The 21,205-nt window shown below is 42.6% G+C and overlaps 1 protein-coding gene across 1 annotated transcript; it reads left to right on the top strand.

Annotated features, from left to right (window-relative positions):
- The first annotated feature begins 20,316 nt into the window (after positions 1 to 20,316).
- On the top strand, positions 20,317 to 20,799 carry LOC105733461 (large ribosomal subunit protein eL21-like). Its single transcript, XM_064376478.1, has one exon. It carries the CDS (start codon positions 20,320 to 20,322, stop codon positions 20,797 to 20,799), a length of 480 nt encoding a protein of 159 aa, XP_064232548.1. The 5' UTR covers positions 20,317 to 20,319.
- Positions 20,800 to 21,205: the final 406 nt, after the last annotated feature.

The following is a 21,205-nucleotide window of genomic DNA, read 5'->3' on the forward strand; positions in this document are numbered from 1 at the left end:
TGGTCAGGCTGGTCTCAAACTCCTGACCTCAGGTGATCTACCTGCCTTGGCCTCCCAAAGTGCTGGAATTGCTGGCATGAGCCACTGCCCCCAGCCAACTGATCTGTTTTTCTATTATGAAGTGATTGGCTTCTAAATCTGTTCCAGTGTGGTCTTAGTGAAACTCTTTCCCCAGGTGAACACGACAGGAAGTATTATAATGAACACTGGTAGAAACTCTTTCCGACAGGAAGTATTGTAATGAACACTGGTAGAAACTCTTTCCAACAGGAAGTATTGTAATGAACACCGGTAGATTCCCCAACTCACATCCCACTCAGAGGATTAGTCTAGATTAACAATAATAATCCCATTCATTTTGCTAGTAATTGATTCAGAAATGCTACTCAATTCTGACTAATAAGACATGGGAATAAATTAGCAAGGGGATTTCTGGGAAAGATTTTTGTCCCTGAGAGGGAAGAAAACAGAAAACACAGTCCTTTTTCTTCATCTGGACATTGTCATATCTAATTAGCTATGACACCTGAAATTATGGCAGCCATCTTGCTGTCAGCTTGGGGCTGAAGCCAAAGCTAAGAGGTGGCAGAACAGAGATATGGTAAGAACCGGAGCTCCGGATGACATCATGGAGCTAAGGACTCAACTAATTCTGGAAGCCCTGCATCCGGACTTTCTGTTTCATTATTGCTGAAGCCAGTTTCCTGTCCCTTAGAACCAAAATATTTTTTGTGAAAAACGTTGTTGGTTGCTTACCCAATATATTTTCTCTTCTTCTTTATTACTAGGAGAACCTTATTTTTTCCCAAAGAGAGGCATTATACGCAGCAGAAAGAAGAAAGAAGGAAGGAAGGAAGGAAGGAAGGAGAAAGAGAAAGAAAGAAAAGTTTTGCCCTTCAGATTCCCTTTTCAGCTAGAGATGACTATAAGATCCATCAAATTCTAGCTAGTGAGATACAGATACAGATTCAAATTTCTGAATAGGGCCTTTTTAATAGGAATAAATTTGGTCTTCATACTTCCTCCTTCCTTCTTGCTGAGAATGGAGATTTGATGCTTGGAGTTACTGCAGTCATCTTGTGATAGGGAGGATGAAGACCAAATGCTAGGGATGGCAGAACTGGAAAAAGATGTCAGGAAACTTTCGGACATCCCTGAACTGCTAAACCAGACAAAACCGTATTTCTTTTAGCTGCCATTAATTGCATTGTAGATAATACATCAAGAATCTAACAGCTTCTTCTTCCTTGGTTATCACCTTCATTTTGCTTGATAATATCCTCGAGATTCTCTCTCCTAAAAAGTATGTGAGATAGAAGCTTTCTTAGCCTTTGTCTGTCTGAAATTTCTTATTTTGTTCTTATATTTGATTGATAGTTGGATGGATGATAGAGTGCTAGCTTAAAAACAGTTTTCCCTCACAACTGTTAAGACATTGTTCCATTTTCTTCTGGCATTTAATGTTACTGATGAGAAGTCCACTATTAATTTGATTTTGAACCAATGCAAGTGATTTTAAAAATTTTATTTTTGGTGTTCTGAAATTTCACAATGGTATGTCAAGGTGTGGGTCTTTTCATTCATTATGTGCAATACTTGCTGGGCTCATTTAATCTGAAAACTGTTATGTCTTTACTACTTGTGATAAATTATGACCCTCAGTGCTCTTTTGCTCTCTTTCTGAATGTTTGACTTTCTGAATTGGTTGTCTCTTAGGTTTTCTAACATGTTTTCCATCCTTTTTGCTTTTTCCTGCATGTTCTAAGAGATCTCCTTTATCTGCCAATTATTTTATTACATTTCTAACTTCAGCAATTACAATTAAAAGAATTTTTTTTTGAGATGGAGTCTCGCTCTGTCACCAGGCTGGCATGCAGTGGTGCGATCTTGGCCCACTGCAACCTTCACCTCCTGAGTTCAAAGGATTCTTCTGTCTCAGCCTCCCAAGTAGCTGGGACTACAAGCATGCCCCACCAAGCCCAGCTATTTTTGTATTATTAGTAGAGACAGGATTTCATCATGTTGACCAGGATGGTCTTGATCTCCTGATCTCGTGATCCGCCCACCTCAGCCTCCCAAAGTGCTGTGATTACAGGTGTGAGCCACCTCGCCCAGCCACAATTAAAATTTTAAGAACGATTCTTCGTTGGGTGTGGTGACGCATGCCTATAATCCCAGCACTCTGGAAGGCTAAGACAGAAGGATTGCCTGAGTCCAGGAGTTTGAGACCAGCCCATGCAACACAGTGAGACCCTGTCTTCTTAGTAAACAACAACAGAAAAAAAATTGACAATAGCAAAGAACAGTTTCTTATTCTATGATTTTCTTTTATCATAATAATCTGTACTTGTTTTATGTATGTGTTATCTTTTAAAAGTCTCTCTGGAAATACAATTTGTAAAGGTTTTCTGTTCCCTATTTTCAATTCTTTATTCCTATTGAACCAGTTTTTAAAAATATATATATTTTTATCATGATCTTTTTTTTTATTTGTATGTGCAATGATATCTATTTGCTTTCTGATATTTAAGAAAGAGAAACATGCTGATTTTTCTGGGAACCTGGTTTGAGTTCCCTGGGTACTGCATGAAACTAGGTCTGTTTTCCCGTTTAGTATCTCCCAGAAGGAAAAGTCTGACCAAGCATAAGAGTGAAGTCTGTTCACAAAGTTTGTTCCGGGCCTAAGAATGAAGTGTATTACTATAGTGAGACTGGGCTAGGAGTTGACTTTTAGAACTGAGGGGAAAGGTATTTTCTATGGTTAGTCCCATCTGGCTGAGCTGTACATGAGTAGAGACAGTAAAGAGCATAGTCTAGGGAGGGCATCTTGGGAGGTCGTCATGGAAACACTTCCACTTCATCTCTGCTCTCATAACCCTTCTTTCCTCACCTGCCAGCTCTTGGGCTCTGCCAGGTGTACCAGCCCCTCAGCTTCCTTCACTTACTCTGGACAGTGGGCCCACTTCACTTCTCATCATCGGTGGCTTCTCTCCACTTACTATTTTCTAGAAATCTTGGCAAGTCTGTGTTTGGTGATGGTCTGCTGCTGTATTCAGTTCATTTTCTTTTGCTTTTTTTGTTTGTTTGTTTTTAGAAGTCTTGCTCTGTCGCCCAGGCTGGAGTGCAATGGCACGATCTTGGCTCACAGCAACCTCCGCCTCCTGGTTTCAAGCAATTCTCCCACCCTAGCTTCCCAACTACAGGAGCTTGCCACCACGCCTGGCTAGTTTTTCGTATTTTTAGTAGAGACAGGGTTTCACCATGTTGGCCAGGCTGGTCTTGAACTCCTGACCTCAAGTGATCTGCCCACCTCAGCCTCCCAAAGTGCTGGGATTACAGGCATGAGCCACTATGCCCAGCCTCATTTTCTTATTCTTAGTATTTGTGATTACTCCTTTATTATTTCTGAATACTAAGAATATTATTTATGAATACTAAGAATATTATTTGTGAATACTAAGAATACTTAGTATTTGTGATTACTCCTTTAGTATTTGTGAATATTAAGAATAAGAACTCTTTAAGACCACGTTAGCCAAGCTGGTCTTGAACTCCTGACCTCAGGTGATTCGCCCACCTCGGCCTCCCAAAGTGCTGGAATTAATGGTGTGAGCCACCATGCCTGGCCAGCATATTCTTATTTTATAGGTGACGTTTGCTCTTGATTATCTCCAAGGACACTAATTCACTTTAAGAAACTATTTTTAAGGTCTTCTGTTTTTTTTTTTAATTAACTCTGTTTCCTCCAGAATTGAATGCCTTATTCATCCTGGATTTTCTCTTCCATGCTGTTGGTTTTCCTAAAATGTCTATTGATTCTTAATTGTCCATTTATATTTTATAAATACAAATCTAGGCCGATTCATAACTTACATTCATTCTTTTAACAATTGAAACTCCATTTCCACAGCTGGCATTTCTCCTTAATTATAAGCTTGATGGGAGGCTCTCAGTGTGCCAAGGTCAGTAACAGTCAGATCAGCTCCCACCGTTGCTAAAAAAGAAAGGTTTTACTCTAGAGGTGAGTGCTTTATTTCAATCATGGATGAGGCTGCCATTCTATTTTTCCTTTCTTCCACTTTTATATTTTGAGTTTACAGAATTGTCTGGGGCCTGATCTGATTCTCTCGTCTCAAGACCTGACTAAGAGTCCCCCAGGCAGATTCTCCAAGTGATCAGAGAGTGGTAATCATGGCTTTATCCTGGAGTGGAGCATTGCAGCCAGCTGCTTTATATAGAATGATGACCGGCTCCATTGCTCCGGGGCAGACCTTTGATTTGTGACTCCAAGTTCCACCTCTGCTCCCTGCCCTTGCTGACTCCTGGAAGCTCTTTGAGAAAAAACATCTCTAACTTGTATTTCAAATCTCTGCTACCTCTATTTAGGATGTGAATTTCTCTGCAGTCATTTCTCTGTCAATTAAATACCACCTTCATTAATTAATCTTTGCTTTTGTGGACCTCTAGTGCATTAGATTGAATTAATCTTCATAGTAACCATTATCACCAATCTACGATGTTCCTCTCTGATTATTATGATTATTACTAATACTATTACTATTATTTATTTTGGTGTTTGTGCATGACAAAGGCAGTCTCTTCACCAAAACTTTAGTCAGACTCCTCTGAGATCTCTGCTTAACTGGCCTGTCCTTGGGCTTTTCTCTCTGTCCTTGAAAAATCCAGTTTGATCTAGAATCCTCAAGTCAGTTTAATGAAAATTCACCATCCCTGATATCTGACCACCCTGGCCTCAACAAGAATTCTGTTGAGTAGCCCTGATGTTTCCCCTTGGTAATTTTCCATTCCCTGATCCCCCACCCTGCTCCTTGGTTATAAATTCCCAGATGTCCTCATTGGAGGTGGGGTTGGGTCCAGTCTCTCTCCCCTACTGCAAGACCTCACTGAGGTGGTCCCTGTACCTATCACCGTGGTACCCTTGACAAGTGTCATGGATCATCTCTTCTTTAACATGTACCATCACCACTCCTGTTCCTGTTCATAGGATAAATGTATTTTTGCTTCATGTGTGTTTGTATTTTTAAGTAGTATAAATGGTACTAAAAGCCTTGGCTTGTTTCTTTTTTCAGTCAACATTGTATTTTAAGTATACATCCATGACATCTTATAAATTTTTAATAATGTTTTAAAATGTACGATCCTACTGTGTGTGCAGAAGAAGGAGCCTGGAGATATTTGGGGAACAGCACCAATGACAACCAATGATGGTTCTTCTGGTCAATAAATATTCAGTTTGCTTTATTTCCCCTCTGAAAAAAGACACTCCTTCTGTATCTAAGTGAGTTGTCTGAAACATCCCATGGAGTCCTCCCCACCTTCTCTCCTGGGGATGCACATGGTTCTTGCTTTGGCCCTGATTTCCAGCCCTGGGAGTAGCTACTTTGTCCTTTGTTCTCCTTGTTGTTCCTCCGGCTCTACCTTCTGGAAGATTCTTTCTTCTCCATTTGAAGTAACCATTAGCCCATTTCCAGCCTACTGGTAGTTGGGGGCCCTAGGGACATTTAAGACTCAAATTTAAAATTTTTGTTCTTTGATAATTTCTTTGGCAATGCTCTTTCAACATTTAGTATCCTTCTTCTTTTATTCCAGTCAGTTCCATATGGCAGAGCTCATCTATAGTTATTTTCTAGACGTATTTCCTGAATTTACCACATTTCTTGTTTCTTACCATTTCCCCAGAACTTCCCTTTCACTTAATTGCAAGGAAGGTATTAACCTTATTAGGCTTTAGTGGAAAAGCCACACCTTTAATCTCTTTTCCCAGAACCATTTTGTCAAATTAAAAGGAATTATTGACTATCTCACCCTTAGTTGACATTCACTTTGAGACATCTTCATCCATTCAAAGGTTTTTATCACTGGATGAAACAGCCATAAATTTGATCCTTGTTGATAGGCTGAAATTTTAATTGGTCTTTGTCCTTCAAAGTCCTTCTCAGTTTTCCTTTTACTTGTTAGGATTGAGAAGCAGTTATTACTCAGCTTCCAACTTTGCAAGACTCCAGTTTTCTAGTCCTTCTCAATTTCCTTTCATTCCTACTTGGACACTTGCCAATTATTTTCTGAGCTTATCTCAAATACCATCAATAATAACTTATGTTCACTACTATCTTCCTTTTCAGAGCTACCTTCCAAGTCTTTGCAGATCTACCTTCCAATATTTTGCCACTACACAACATGAATCACCAGCCAGGCATAGTGGCTCACACCTATAATTCCAGCACTTTGGGAGGCTGAGGTGGGCAGATCACCCGAGGTCAGGAGTTCAAGACCAGCCTGGCCAAATGGTAAAACGCCATCTCAACTAAAAAAAAAAAAAAAAAAAAAAAGCCAGATGTGGTGGCACATGCCTGTAATTCCAGCTACTCAGGAGGCTGAGGCAGAAGAATTGCTTGAACCTGGGAGGTGGAGGTTGCTGTAAGCTGAGATCATGCCACTGCCCTCCAGCCTGGGAGGCAGAGCGAGACTTCATCTCAAAAAAGAAAAAACAAAAACATGAATCACCATCCTTCCAACATTTGCTAATAGTTTCCTTGCCACCTGATGGCCAGCTCCTGAGCCATCGATGCATATTTTAGATTATATTATGGTAGGACCCCACTTCTGTATCAACCAGGATAGATGAATTTTGCTGTACTGACAAACATCCTTAAACAACCATAAAATCACGATGGCCTAACACCCCAAAGGAGTATTTCTTGGTCATTGCAAGTCAGCAGTGGTCTTCTCTCACAGGCACTCAGGGACCCAGGCCAATGGAGTGGCCACCCTCTCTAACATTGCTTCTCATCACACCAAAGGGAAAGAAAATGCAGTAAACAGCACTTTGGCTTTTAAAGCTTCTACTTAGAGGTGATACTTGTCACTTAACTTTTATGGACTAAGCAAGTCATATGGCCACATCTAACTTCAAGGAGGCAGGCAAGTGGGTATATGGCCACTTATCATAGCCATGTATCCAGGAGGAGAACCAGAAATATCTATTGAATGGTACTGTCTCACATAATTTGTCCATTTTTTATTGTTGTTCCTGTCTTTTTTTGTTGGTTGTTAGAGTTTTTTGCAGGATCTAGAAACCATTATGTACTCCCTCATCAGTTTTAAACATTGAAAATATCTTCTGTTCATCCCTCATCTGTTAACTTTGTCCATAGTATCCTCCACTGTGTAGAAATCCTTTATGTTGGTGTAGATCAATTCATCAGTTTTTCCAGATGAAAGGTTTTGCTTTTGGGGTCTTATTTAAAAAATCCTTTCCCCATCCCAAGGCCACCTGTGTGATTATATACTTTCTCCTATTAACTATGTATTTGATTTTCCATATCTAAATTTTAATACAGCTAGTGTTCACCTTTTCCTTAGGGTTTGAAGTTGGGATCTTTTCTTTCAATCCACAAAAGGAGCCAGTGTTCTCAATACCATCAACTATAAAATTAATAATTTCTCCACTGATTTATGGTTCCATCTTTATCATATTTCAGATTTATGAAATCTGTTTTTGTCCCACTAGTCCTTTTGTTTGTTTTAATTCTTTCTAGGATAGTACTATGGTTTTATAGAATATTGAAGCAGGATATTTTCCTGACCTCGTCACAGGCCTTGAGACAGGGGTGATTTACTTACTCAGCCCACAGCACTCCACCCCTTGTGGGAGGGGGAGCACATGTGAGTGGGTGCAGGAGCTGGGGTGAGTGCTTTTGGGCACCAGCAGGCACAAAACTTCATATGGCCCCTGTGGCAGCATCTGGGTGGGGGTTGTCACTGCAACCCCTGAAGTCCCATAAGGAGTGTTACAGTGCCCTTTTAGCTTTGCCATCTGTGGACTGATTAAGTGTTAACAGCTCAGTGGAGGGTCAGTGTGACAGCCTTTTGAACCCACACTCAAGGCACCTGAGTTCTTGTCTGGTGTCCAGGAGGAATGAGGTCACACAAATGAATTGAAGGTGGTAAATGCAGGGAATTTTACTGTCAATGAAAGTGGCTGTAGGAAGGGGAGCTGAAAAGGGGATAAAGTGGGAAGGTAATCTTCCCTTGAAGTCCAACTGTCCTTGGCTGGACTCCTCTCCAAAGCTACACTGTCAAGCTCTCCCTCTGAATTCAAGCCACTTCTCTCTGACTTCCAACCGTAGTCTCTGATATCCAGCTGCTGCTTCTTTCTCTGCTGACTGATCCTAGGGTTTTTATGTGCACAGGATAGCGGGTGGTGCAGGCCATGGGTGGTTTTGGAAAAAGCAACATTCGAGTAGGAAACAGGGATATAAGTTTTCATTTTGTGCTGCAGGTTCAGGCTACTTGGCTTGAGGGTGGGGCTTTAGCCAGGGAATCACTCTCTTCTGTCCAGAATTTCTCTGCCTCCTGTCCCTATCAATAGCTTTGCTTTGTCGAGAATCTCTGCTCTTTACAGTTGTCTTAATTGTCTGTGAATTTCTATTCTTCCTTATGTATTTCAGAATATTTTAAGTTGCTAAAATCTTTTTATATAAATTGTACTAAACATATACATGATTTTGAAAGACAAGTAATGTCTTTGTGATGTTAAAATTTTGCATTCTTTTTTTTTGAGACAGAGTCTTGCTCTGTCACCCTGGCTGGAGTGCAATGGCAGGATCTTGGCTCACTGCAAATTCCACCTCCCAGGCTCAAGTGATTCTCATGCCTCAGCCTACTGAGTTAATTTTTGTATTTTTAGTAGAAATGGGGTTTCATTATGTTGGCCAGGCTGGTCTTGAACTTCTGACCTCAAGTGATCCCCCTGCCTTAGCCTCCCAAAGTGCTGAGATTACAGGTGTGAGCCACCACACCTGGTGGTGGTGCCTATGTTTATCTTCCAATACTATATAGTATATAGGGGATTTTTTTTTTTTTTTTGCTACTATGAATGGTATCTCAGTTTATATTTTCTACTTAGTAATATCTGATATAGAGGAATGCTACTTATTTTCAAGTATTTTAAAAGATTGCAACTGTGCTTATTTATTTGTTTATGTATTTATTTGAGACAGAGTCTCGCTCTGTTCCAAGGCTGGAGTGCAGTTGGTGCAATCCTGGCTCACTGCAACCTCCGCCTCCTGGGTTCAAGTGACTCTCCTGCCTCAGCCTCCCAAGTAGCTGGGATTACAGGTGTATGTCACCACACCCAGCTAATTTTTGTATTTTTGTAGACATGGGGTTTCACCATGTTGGCCAGGATAATCTTGATCTCTTGACCTCATGATTCACCTGCCTTGGCCTCCCAAAGTGCTGGGATTACAGGCATGAGCCACTGCACCCGGCCTCATTTATTTTTTAAAAAATGATGTTCTGTTGAGTTTTCTATGCATATGATCACCTCTATCACCTGAACATAATGACAGCTTTGTCTCTTATTTTCAAATCTTAAATCTTCTTCATTGTTTACTGTCTTATGTCAGTGTCCACATTGAATAGGGATGGGGATGTTGTCCATCCTTTCCTTATCTGTAACTTTCAAGGCTGTGTGCCTTCATCAAGCATGGCATTTTTTATTGAGGTATAAGTTTCCTGCAGTGAAATTCATAGATCTTCAGTGAACTATGTACTCACATTTGGTGGACACAGAGCATCTCCTTTACCTCAGAAAGTCTCCAGTGCTCCTTTACAGTTAATCTTTCTGCCCTCCAGAAGCAACCACCACTCTCATTTCTATCATTTAGTTTTGTCTTTCTAGAATTTCATGTAAATAGAATTACAGCAGAATGTACTTTGATGTGTTTGGTTGTTTTCCATCAGCATAATAGTTTTGGGACCCATCCCTTGTCACCTGCATCAGCAGTTTTTTCCTTTTCATTGCTTAGTAGTATTTCATTGTGCGAACACACCACCGTTTGTTCCTTCTCCTTTGGATGAGCATCTGGATTGTTTCCACGTCAGGACTATTATGAATAAAGCTGTTATAAACATTCTTACATAAAGCATTTTGTGGACACATGTTTTATCTCTCTAGGAGTGGAAATGTTGGGTCATTGTATAGATGACTTTTTTCTTTCTTTTTTTGAGATGGACTCACACTATGTTGCCCAGGTTGGAGTGCAGTGGCACAATCTTGGCTGGCTGCAACCTCAGCCTCCAGGGTTCAAACAATTCTCCTGCCTCAGCCTCCCAAGTAGCTGGGATTACAGGTGCATGCCACCATGCCCAGCTAAGTTTTGTGTTTTTAGTAGAGACAGGGTTTCACCATGTTGGCCAGGTTGGTCTCAAATTCCTGACCCCAGGTGATCCTCCCGCCTCACTCTCCCAAAGTTCTGGAATTACAGGCATGAGCCACCATGTCCATTAGTTTTGATGTAGTGTGGACAAGGCCCCAAACTGGGGCTTAGCCCAGGAGGGTTTGAGGCTTTGCCCAGGTAAGAAATCAAGGGTGAGGTGGTGATATTTGCAACTTTTATTGAGGCAGCAGTGCATAGCAGCAGCAGAGGTACTGATTCTTGCAGATAAGGGTTACCCCATAGGCAATGTGCCCAGAGTAGCAGCTCAGAGGCAGTTCTGCAGTCATATTTAGACCCACTTTTAATTACATGCAAATTAAGGGGCAGAGTATGCAGAAATTTCTAGATAAAGGGTGGTAACTTCTGAGTCATTGGGTAGTTGCCATGGTAATGGTAAGCTGATGGGCGTGTCTTATGGAAAGCTGCTTCCACTGGGTTTCTCTTTTGGCTACTCCTCAATTTGATCTGGTGTCTGAGTCCTGCCTTTGGAGTTGAGTCCCGCCTCCTACCTCAGTTTTCCAAAGCAATTATTTCTTCTTACACTCCCATCAGCAATGTATGAGAGCTCCAATTGCTTACATCTTCTCGAGCATTTAGTGTTATAACCTTTTCAATTTAACCATTCTATCAAGTATGTTGTGGTGCCTACATGTTGTTTTATTTGCATTTTCTAATGAATAATGATTTTAAGCACTTTTTCCATCTACTTATTGGCCATTTGTATATCTTCTTTTATAAAATGTATGAGTTTTTTGCCAATGTAAAAAAAAAAATAAGCTGGGTGTGGTGGCATGCCCCTGTAGTCCCAGCTACCTGGGAGGCTGAGGCAGGAGAATTGCTTGAACCTGGGAGGCGGCGGTTGCAGTGAGCCGAGATCGAACCATTGCACTCCAGCCTGGCGCCTGGTGACAGAACAAGACTCTATTTTTTTTTTTTTAAAGTGTTTAATTACTGAGTTGCAAGAATTCTTTATATTTTGTGGATGCAAGAATTTCCATTAGATATATGTGTTGTGACTGTTTTCTCTTGGTAGCTTTCCTGTTTATTTTCTTGATGGTGGTTTCTGATGAAAAGAAGTTTTTAATTTTGATGAAGTCTAATTTATTAAACTTTTATTTTATGATTATGCTTTCTGGATCCTCCCTAAGAAAACTTTGCTTACTCTGAGATCACAAAGATATTCTTCTAGCAGTTCTAGTAGCTTCATTATTATTTTAGCTTTTATGTTTATGTCTGTGATCCATCATGTTGGGTTTTGTGTACAGTGTAAGATAAAATTTGAGATCCTTTATTTTCTATATGGACATTCAATTCTTCCTGCACCATTGGCTGAGGATATTTTCCTTTCCCCATTGAATTGTTTTGATACTTTTATTAAAAATCATTTGATTTTATGTGTATAAGTCTGTTTCTGGGACTCTCTATTTGATTCCATGAGTTTATTTGACTATCCTTTCACCAATAGCCCATTATCTTTATTACAGTTTTGTTTGTCTGCAAATATCTTCATTTTGCCTTCATATTTTGAAGGGTATTTTTGCTAGACATAGAGTAATATATTTGCAGGTTTTTTCTTTTAGCATCTTAAAGATGCCATTCAATATCCTTCCAGCTTCTAAAGTTTTTGAGGCAATATTATCAAATCTTACTGTTGCTCCTTTGAAAGTCATGTGAATTTATTCTCTAGTTGCTTTTAAGATTTGCTTTTTAGTTTTTGTTTTCGGCTATTTGACAAAGAGGTGCTTAGGTGTGGTTTTCTTTGTAATTGTCTTGCTTGGGTTTCACCTAGCATCTTGAATCTGTACATTGATGTCTTTGATCAGTTTGGGAGGGTTCCTGATCATTAGCTCTTCCAATTTTGCTACTGTCTTATTCTCTCTCTCTTCTCTTTGGGACTTCATTTACACGTATATTCAAACTTTTGATAGTTTCTCGTATGTCTCATGTGCTCTGTTATTTCCATTCTTTTTTTCTCTGTGGGCTTCAGTTTGGATAATTTATATCCAAGCGTGAACCTTTGAGTCCATTAATCCTGTCTGTTGATGTTAAATCCATCCAATGAATTTGTGATTTCAGATATTGTATTTTGAAGTTCTAGAAAGTCCATTTGCTGTATTTACAGATTACAATTATCTGTCAAAGTTTTCTTTTTAACTATTCGGTTGCATTTTCCATTATCATCTTTAAACATATTTGTAACAGTTATTTAAAATGCTTTGTTTGCCCTACAATATCTGAGTCATCATCTGTGGGCCTTCTTCTATTATCTTTTCATCTCCTGAGAAAGTGAAATTGTATTTTTCTGCCTTTTCACACGACTTATAATTTTTTATAATTCACTGAAGATTGTATATAGATGATCTGAACTGAAGATGATGATATTTCTCCCTAGGTAGGTTTTACCCTTTTCTTATTAGGCAGGTAAGGTAAGAGACCAATCACAACAATATGATCAGAAAATGAATTAGAATTGTGGTTCTGCTAGGAATCAGTCTCTGGTTTGATGGAGAGCCTGTCAAGTCTCTACCTCCTCAGCCATAGCACACGATGGGAAATTCATTTATGCCTCTTAGAGGTTTGAGCTTGGCTCTTTAGCTTCCCACTCAACATGGCTTCAATTTTGGCAAATACAAGAGCAAGACCAGCTGTGTGTTTGACACAAGTTCCCCTTCCTCTACAGGTTGTTGTCTCCTAATTACTGTGAGAGTGAAAAGTTTCACTGTTATTCCATGCCCCTACCACAGCCTCCCGTGCCACTCAGGCACTCCACAAATGTTCTGTGGGAAAAGCTGGCCATGCTTCAAGGGCTCTATTCAATCGGAAACCCCATCCTTAATTATGAGAAATAATTAGACATTGTATCTTAAAATACTTTTCTGTATTTTCTTTCTCTGAGACTCCTATTAAATGGATGTAGGTCCTTATACTTTTGTCACCCATGTAACTCTTTTTTTTTGTTTTGAGACCGTCTTGCTCTGTTGCCCAGGCTGGAATGCAGTGGCGTGATCTCGGCTCACTGCAACCTCCATCTGCCAGGTTCAAGCTATTCCCCTGCCTCAGCCTCCTGAATAGCAGGGATTACAGGTGCACACAACCATGCCTGGCTAAGTTTTGCATTTTTAGTAGAGACAGGGTTTCACCATCTTGGCCATCTTTAACTCCTGACCCTGTGATCTGCCTGCCTTGGCCTCCAAAAGTGCTGGGATTACAGGTGTGAGCCACTGCGCCTGGCCCACTTTTCTTTATATTTTCTATTTTTAGACTCTTCCCGACCCTTTTTTTTTTTTTTTTTTTGAGATGGAATCTCGCCCTGTTGCCAGGCTGGAGTGCAGCGGCGCAATCTTCGCTCACTGCAACCTCCATCTCCTGGATTTGAGCAATTCCCCTGCCTCAGCCTCCTGAGTAACTGGGACTACAGGTGTGCGCCACCATGCCCGGCTAATTTTTGTGTTTTTAGTAGAGACGGGGTTTCCATGTTGGCCAGGATGGTCTTAATCTCCTGACCTTGTGATCTTCCTGCCTCAGCCTCCCAAAGTGTTGGGATTATGGACATGAGCCACTGCACCTGGCCCCAATATTTTTGATGTTGGTGATATTATCTTCTGCCTAATCTTCCAACTGTCTAATTTATTTTTTGGCTGAATACATTCTGCTATTTACTCTATCTACTGAGTTATTTCTTGCAATGGTTATTATTAAATGTTGTCATTGCCAACATTTCTAGTTATTTTTAAATCATTGCTTTTCTTGCTTGACATTTACAGTGTCCTCCCTTATGTCTTAAAGATGCGTATTGTCCTTATTGTAAATCCCTCATCTGCCTAGTCTGTTCATATCACCTCTTTTGCTAGTCATTCATCTGGTGGTTGTTTTGGCTCTGAGCTCATGTTCCCTTGGAAGTGTCAGCTACTTTGGTGAATAATGTGTACTCTGTGGGAAGGAGTGAGGTTAAAGACAGGGCTCCAGCTTTGGCTTCTCCAGGAAAAGGTATGAGAGGAGTGCCTTAGGGTACAGAGCCTCCAGCAGCTATTACCCATTTACCACAGTCCACAGACGAGACAGAGTGCCTCGCCTTCCAGAGAACCTCTCTGATGTCTGCCCTAGTCATTGCTCTTTTCCAAGAACTGCCTCCCTATGTGTAGTCTCTTATCCCAACCAAGGGTACAAGAGGAAGGACAGATTGCTCCATGCCTCCTGGCCAGCCTTCGTCTGTTGAATCTGTAATCCCAGCTACTCGGGAGGCTGAGACAGAAGAAGTGCTTGGACCCAGGAGGCAGAGGTTGCAGTGAGCCAAGATTGCACCATTACACTCCAGCCTGGATGACAGAGCGAGACTCTGTCGCAAAAAAAAGAGAAAATAGGCCAGGCATGATGGCTCACGCCTGTAATCACAGCACTTTGGGAGGGTGAGGCAGGCAGATCAGGAGGTCAGGAGATTTAGACCATCCTGGCCAACATGGTGAAATCCATCTGTACTAAAAAAAACACAAAAATTAGCTGGACATGGTGGCACATGCCTGTAATCCCAGCTACTTGGGAAGCTGAGGCAGGAGAATCACTTGAACCCGGGAGACGAAGGTTGCAGTGAGCCGAGATCGCACCATTGCACTCCAGCCCAGCAACAGAGCAAGATTGCATATCAAAAAACAGGCAAATAACAACAAAAACAATGCCATGTGTCCCAGGAGATCAATCTCCCCCATTTCTTAGTGCCACTCCCCTAAATCTTCACCCCTCTTCTCAGGCTCTGCTCACTCTTACCTCCCTCACTCTCAGCAGATGATCTTGTCACGAACTGTCCTTTACAGGAAAAAAGAAAAGGAAGCCACTGGAAAGCTTTCATCAGTTTCACATCTCATATCCTTGTTACCCCATCCTCAACTTCTGCCCTCCAGCCCAAGGAAGGGGTGGTCCTCTGCAGGCTCTGGGCCCTGCCCCTTTCTGCTTCCTCAGAGATCTCTACATGTCAATTATCATACCCCGTCTCCCTCATGGGACTTACCTGTTTCCTCTCTCCTGGTACCTTCCCAAGGGTACATCAATATGTTTAGGTCTCTCATATCTGGAAAAAAGCACCAACCACAGGTAGGAAAAAATATTTGCAAATGATATGTTTGATAAAGGACTTGTATTCAAAACTATACAAAGAACTCTTAAAACTCAACAAGAAAACAAACAACCTTATTAAAAAATGGGCCAAAGACCTTAACAAACACCTCACCAAGGAAGACATGGCAAGTAAGCATATGAAAACATGTTCCACATCAAATGTCATTGGAGAATACAAATTAAAACAATAAGACATGACCACACACCTATTGAAATGGCCAAAATCAAGAACACTGACAACACCAAAAGCTGGTGAAGATGCGGAGGAACAGGAACTCTCGTTCATTGATGGTGGGAATGCAAAATGGTACAGACTCTTCGAAAGACTGTTTTTGGGCTGGGCATGGTGGCTCATGCCTGTAATCCCAGCAGTCTGGAAGGCTTAGGTGGGTGGATCACCTGAGGTCAGGAGTTTGAGACCAGCCTGGCCAACATGGTGAAACCCCATCTCTACTAAAAAATACAAAAAATTAACCAGGCATGGTGGCATGCACCTGTAATCTCAGCTACTCGGGAGGCTGAGGCAGGAGAATCACTTGAATCTGCTAGGTGAAGGTTGCAGTGAGCTGAGATTATGCTACTGCTCTCCAGCCTGGGTGACAGAGCGAGACTCTATCTCAAGAAAGAAAGAAAGAAAGAAAGAAGGAAGGAAGGAAGGAAGGAAGGAAGGAAGGAAGGAAGGAAGGAAAGAAAGAAAGAAAGAGAGAAAGAAAAGATTGTTTGTGGCAGTTTCTTACAAAACTAAACATCCTAAAGAACCCATCCTGCCACCCTTACCATATAATCCAACTTCCCTCATTAAATACTGAGGAGTAATCACGCTCCTTGGTATTCAACGAAGGAAGTTGAAAAGTTACACCCAAACAAAAAACACTGCACATGAATGTTTATAGCAACTTTCTTCACAATTGCCAGGGACATCAACTTGTCCTTCAGTGGGTGAATGGATAAATAAATAAACTGTGGTACGTCTAGACCATAGAATATTTTTCAGGGCTCAAAAGAAATGAGCTAGCAAACCATGAAAGGACGTAAGGAGACCTTAAATGCATATCACTAAGTGAAAGACGTTAATCTGAAATGCCTGGATACTGTATGATTCTAGCTATGTGACATTCTGGAAAAGGCAAAACTATGAAAACAGTAAAAAGGTTAGTGGTTGCCAGGAGTTGAGGGGAAGAGAGGAATGAATAACTAGAACACGAGATATTTAGGGCAATTAAACTACCCCGAATGATGCTATAATGGTGGAAACGTGTCATTATATGTTTGTCAAAACCAATAAAATGTATAACACCAAGTGTGAACCCACATATAAACTACAGAGTTCGGGTGATGATGATGAGTCAAGGTAGCTTCACTGATGGTAACAAATGTACCCTGTAAATTGATGATGGGAGAGGCTGTGCCTGTGTGGGACCAGGGGGTATATGGGAAATCTCTGTACCTTCTGCTCAATTTTGCTGTGAACTAAAACTGCTCTAAAAAATGAAATCTATTTATTTAATTTTTTTTTGAGACAGAGTCTCACTCCGTTGCCAGGCTGGAGTGCAATGGCGTGATCTCAGCTCACCGCAACCTCCAACTCCCTGGTCCAAGCAATTCTCCTGCCTCAGCCTCCTGAGTAGTTGGGACTACAGGTGTGTGCCACCACAACCAGCTAATTTATTGTATTTTTAGTAAAGATTGACCTCGTAATCCACCCACCTCAGCCTCCCAAAGTACTGGGATTACAGGCGTGAGCCACCACGCCCAGCCAAAAATGAAATCTATTTTTAAAAACAACACCCCAACATTTTCTCGACCATACACTGTCAACTACTAGTCTTTTCCTTTATCCATACTCATGCAACAAGCAGTTATTAAACACTATTCTAGATGCAGGCATACAGCGGTGGACAACAACGTCATGACTCAAATTCTACGGAAAGAGATAGATAATAAATGCATAGCCCAGCAACATTGTCAGAGGGTAAATAAGTGCTAAGGGAAAAAAAATCAGGCAGAGTAAAGGAGTTATGGATGACCGAGGCTGGGGATAGTGGGCACCACTTTATATAGGGTGGTCAGGGAAGGCCTTTCTGGAAAAGTAACACTTGAACAGAGACCTGGAGAAGGTTGAGAACCAGCTCTATGGACATCTGGGGAAAGAGTGTCCCGGCCAGAGGGAAGGCCAAGAGCAAAGGCTCCCAGGCAAGCATGACTGGTGTATTTAAGGAGCAGTAAAGGAAGCGAACGCAGAGTAGAGGAAGCAAGGGGGAGAGAGACGAGATCAGAAGGAAAGCACAGAGCCAGGTCATACAGGATCATATAGACTAATTTAAGCGCTCAACTTTTACACCAGAGAATTCTGAGCAGAGGAATGACTTGATTTGCCTGCGTTTAAAGCAACCACTGTAGCTGCTGTGTAGAAAATAAACTACAGGGAGAAGTGGAAGGAAAGAAACTAATCAGAAGGCCACTGCAATACATGTAAATAATGAGGATGGCTTGGATTATGGTGGTAGCAGTGGAGACCATGAGAGGAGGTCCTGGTTCCAGATAAATTTCAAAGGTAAGATCCAGTAGGATTGTTGATGTGGGTTTTGTAAGAAACAGAAAAATCGGCTGGGTGTGGTGGCTCACGCCTGTAATGCCAGCACTTTGGGAGGCCAAGGCGGGTGGATCACCTGAGGTCAGGAGTTCGAGACCAGCCCGGCCAATATGGTGAAACTTCATCTCTTCTAAGAATACAAAAAATTAGCTGGGCATGGTGGCATGAGTCTGTAGCCCTAGCTACTCGGGAGGCTGAGGTATGAGAATCGCTTGAGCCCTGGAGGTAGAGGTTGCAGTGAGCCAAGATTGCTCCACTGCATTCCAACTTGGGCTACAGAGTGGGACCCCATCTCAAAACAAGACAGAAAGACAGGAAGGAAGGAAGGAAGGGAGGGAAGGAGAGAGGGAGGGAGGAAGGGAGGGAGGGAGGGAGGGAGGGAGGGAAAAAGAAACAGAAAAGTCAAAGATGACCGCAGGGTTTTTAGCCTGAGCCAAAAGAAGAATGGAGTTGCCGTCTCCTGAGACAGGGAAGACTGTGGGATAAATGGTTTGTTGTTTGTTTTGGTGGCAGTGCTAGGCAGGAGATTGAAAATCATGAGTTTGATTCAAGACAAGTTAGTGAAGATGTTGAGTAGGCAGCTGGGTACACAGAATGAAAAGATACAGTTCAAGCTGGAAACTTGAATCAGCATTCTCAGCACACAGATAGTATTAAAGCGTTAGACTGGATGAGATGACCGAGGGAGGGGCCTAGACCCGGAAGAAAAGAGTGTGAGTACTAAGTCCTGGAGTTCCTGTACGTTAAGGGGCTGGGGACAGGAGAAGGATCCAGCACAGGAGATTAGGAGGAACGACCAGCAAGGTGAGAGGAAAAGCAAGAGTGGGAGCTGTTCTAAAGGCAGAAAGCGTTTCAAGAAAGGTAGTGAATGATTCAGGAGACGGTGAAAAGATTGGTGATGCAGGAGGGGAGAATTGCTGGTGTGATGTCCTGGAGTAGGCGAGCTGCACAGAGGAGGGCTGACCTCAACGGGAGCACAAGGGAATGCAGAGAGTGTGGCCCAGGTGCTGTTTTCTCTGCTCCCAGCTCTGCTCTTCTCGAGGGTGGCCTCCCCTTCTGCCCCCTGCACTTGACCCCTTTCCTGGTGTCAGACTCTGCAGGCAGCACTACCAGGGTAATTAAATTGAAGTCTTAAGTGTATATTGTCTTGGAGAAGGCCAGACCTGGGCAGGTCCCTGATGCCTTTCACTTATCAAGTTCTTCCCATCCTTCAAGGTCAGCTATAAGCCCACCTCCTCTGCGTACCCCTCCCTGACCTCCACAGCCCCAGCCCACATAGCTTTCCCCTCCCCTCTCCTCCCTTCGCCTCCCATTTCCTCCTTCAAGCCTTGCCTTGAGGAGCCTCCTTGGAGACCTGGGACACGTGAGAGGAGGAGCCCATTTCAGGTGCATTTCCACTTATTACCAGGAGGGGTCTCAGAGTAGCAAGTGCCTATGTCAACCATGATGGAACAAACTTGAAAGGAGTAGGGAAGTTGGAGACTGTTAGTTCCTCTCTGGCTTTGCAGGCCGCTTGTCTGTGGCACTAGCCTGCTTCATTAGTCCTGTCTGTGCAGGGCCAAGGGGGAAATTCTGATGCTCTTAGTGAGAAATGGTGGCTCAGCAGGCTGCAGAGGAGCTTTGGGAGGACTCTGGGAGGTTAAGCTACCTCCTCCAGCCACATGTTAGTTTGTGGCAGGGATGGGAGGTGAGCTCTGATGTCCTGGTTTTCAGCCTGCTGTACTGTCAATGCCCCTTCCTGCCAGCCAGGGTCAAGGCATTCACTCCAGAGTTCAAGCCCTCATTCAGCTACAACATCCCAGGTGGGAGGTGGGGGAGCATGCGTGAAGAGCCTGGAGGAGAATAAGCCAGGGTTCCTGCTGTAAGCAAGCCCTTAGAGTGCCTGGGGAAATATGACACATGGCTCGGGCCAGGTGAACACTGTGGGCAGCACACATCAGAACAGACCAGGGCTGAAGCTGCCACCTGCTCCTTGGAGGAGGCTTCGGGAAGTAAGTGGATTGGTCCTGTTTGAGAGAACAACCTCTGATAGACTCCCTCCTCTTAAGCTGGGAGGAGCTGGAGAATATTTATGGAGGGGTGGAGGGTGATGGAGAGGGGCCACATTTTGGCAGCAATGCTGACCCCAAAGAATAATGAAGGGCTGGTGGAGGAACTTCTAGGGTGAGGGGAGAGACTCTGGCTGGAGTCACTCCTCAGAAGCCACGCATCTGGCTGCACATCTCACTGAGTGGATGAGGTCAGTGCTGCCACTCGAGTTCCTGTTTGGAAACCCAGAGCCCATCCCTGTTTGCCTGAGAAGGTGTCAGGTTCCAGCAGAAAGTTGGCTTGTACCTTTCGGCCGGAACCGCCATCTTCCAGTAATTCGCCAAAATGATGAACACAAAGGGAAAGAGGAGAGGCACTCGATACATGTTCTCTAGGCCTTGTAGAAAACATGGGGTTGTTCCTTTGGCCACGTATATGCGAATCTATAAGAAAGGTGATATTGTAGACATCAAGGGAGTGGGTACTGTTCAAAAAGGAATACCCCACAAATGTTATCATAGCAAAACCGGAAGAGTCTACAATGTTACCCAGCATGCTGCTGGCACTGTTGTAAACAAACAAGTTAAGGGCAAGATTCTTGCCAAGAGAATTAATGTGCGTATTGAGCACATCAAGCACACTAAGAGCCGAGATTGCTTCCTGAAACGTGTGAAGGAAAATGATCAGAAAAAGGAAGCCAAAGAGAAAGGTACTTGGGTTCAGCTGAAGCGCCAGCCTGCTCCACCCAGAGCAGCGCACTTTGTGAGAACCAATGGGAAGGAGCCTGAGCTGCTGGAACCTCTTCCCTATGAATTCATGGCATAATAGGTGTTTAAAAAAATAAAAGACCTCGGACTGTAAAAAAAAAAAAAAAGTTGGTTTGTAAGGATTTCTTTTGAAGCTATGTCTGTGATGGACTCATCATGAGAAAGGATGTGATGGTTCCATCATGAAGAAGGAAGAGGTGTCACATATGTTATTTTGCTGAAAGTCCTGTTTTAAGAAAACAAGTGCAAGATTGTATTCATGAGCAACTGCTAACCACTATAATGGAAGAAGCAGTTAGGCTTCTAAGAAATAAAACCCCATACCAGTGGGGCGCAGTGGCTCACGCCTGTAATCCCAGCACTTTAGGAGTCCAAGGCGGGCAGACCATGAGGTCAGAAGTTCGAGACCAGCCTGGCCAACATGGTGAAACCCCGTCTCTACTAAAAATACAAAAATTAGCTGG

Source organism: Aotus nancymaae, unplaced genomic scaffold, assembly GCF_030222135.1.
Source record: "Aotus nancymaae isolate 86718 unplaced genomic scaffold, 86718_ANA_hifiasm-v0.15.2.pri h1tg000003l, whole genome shotgun sequence".
NCBI lineage: Eukaryota > Metazoa > Chordata > Mammalia > Primates > Aotidae > Aotus > Aotus nancymaae.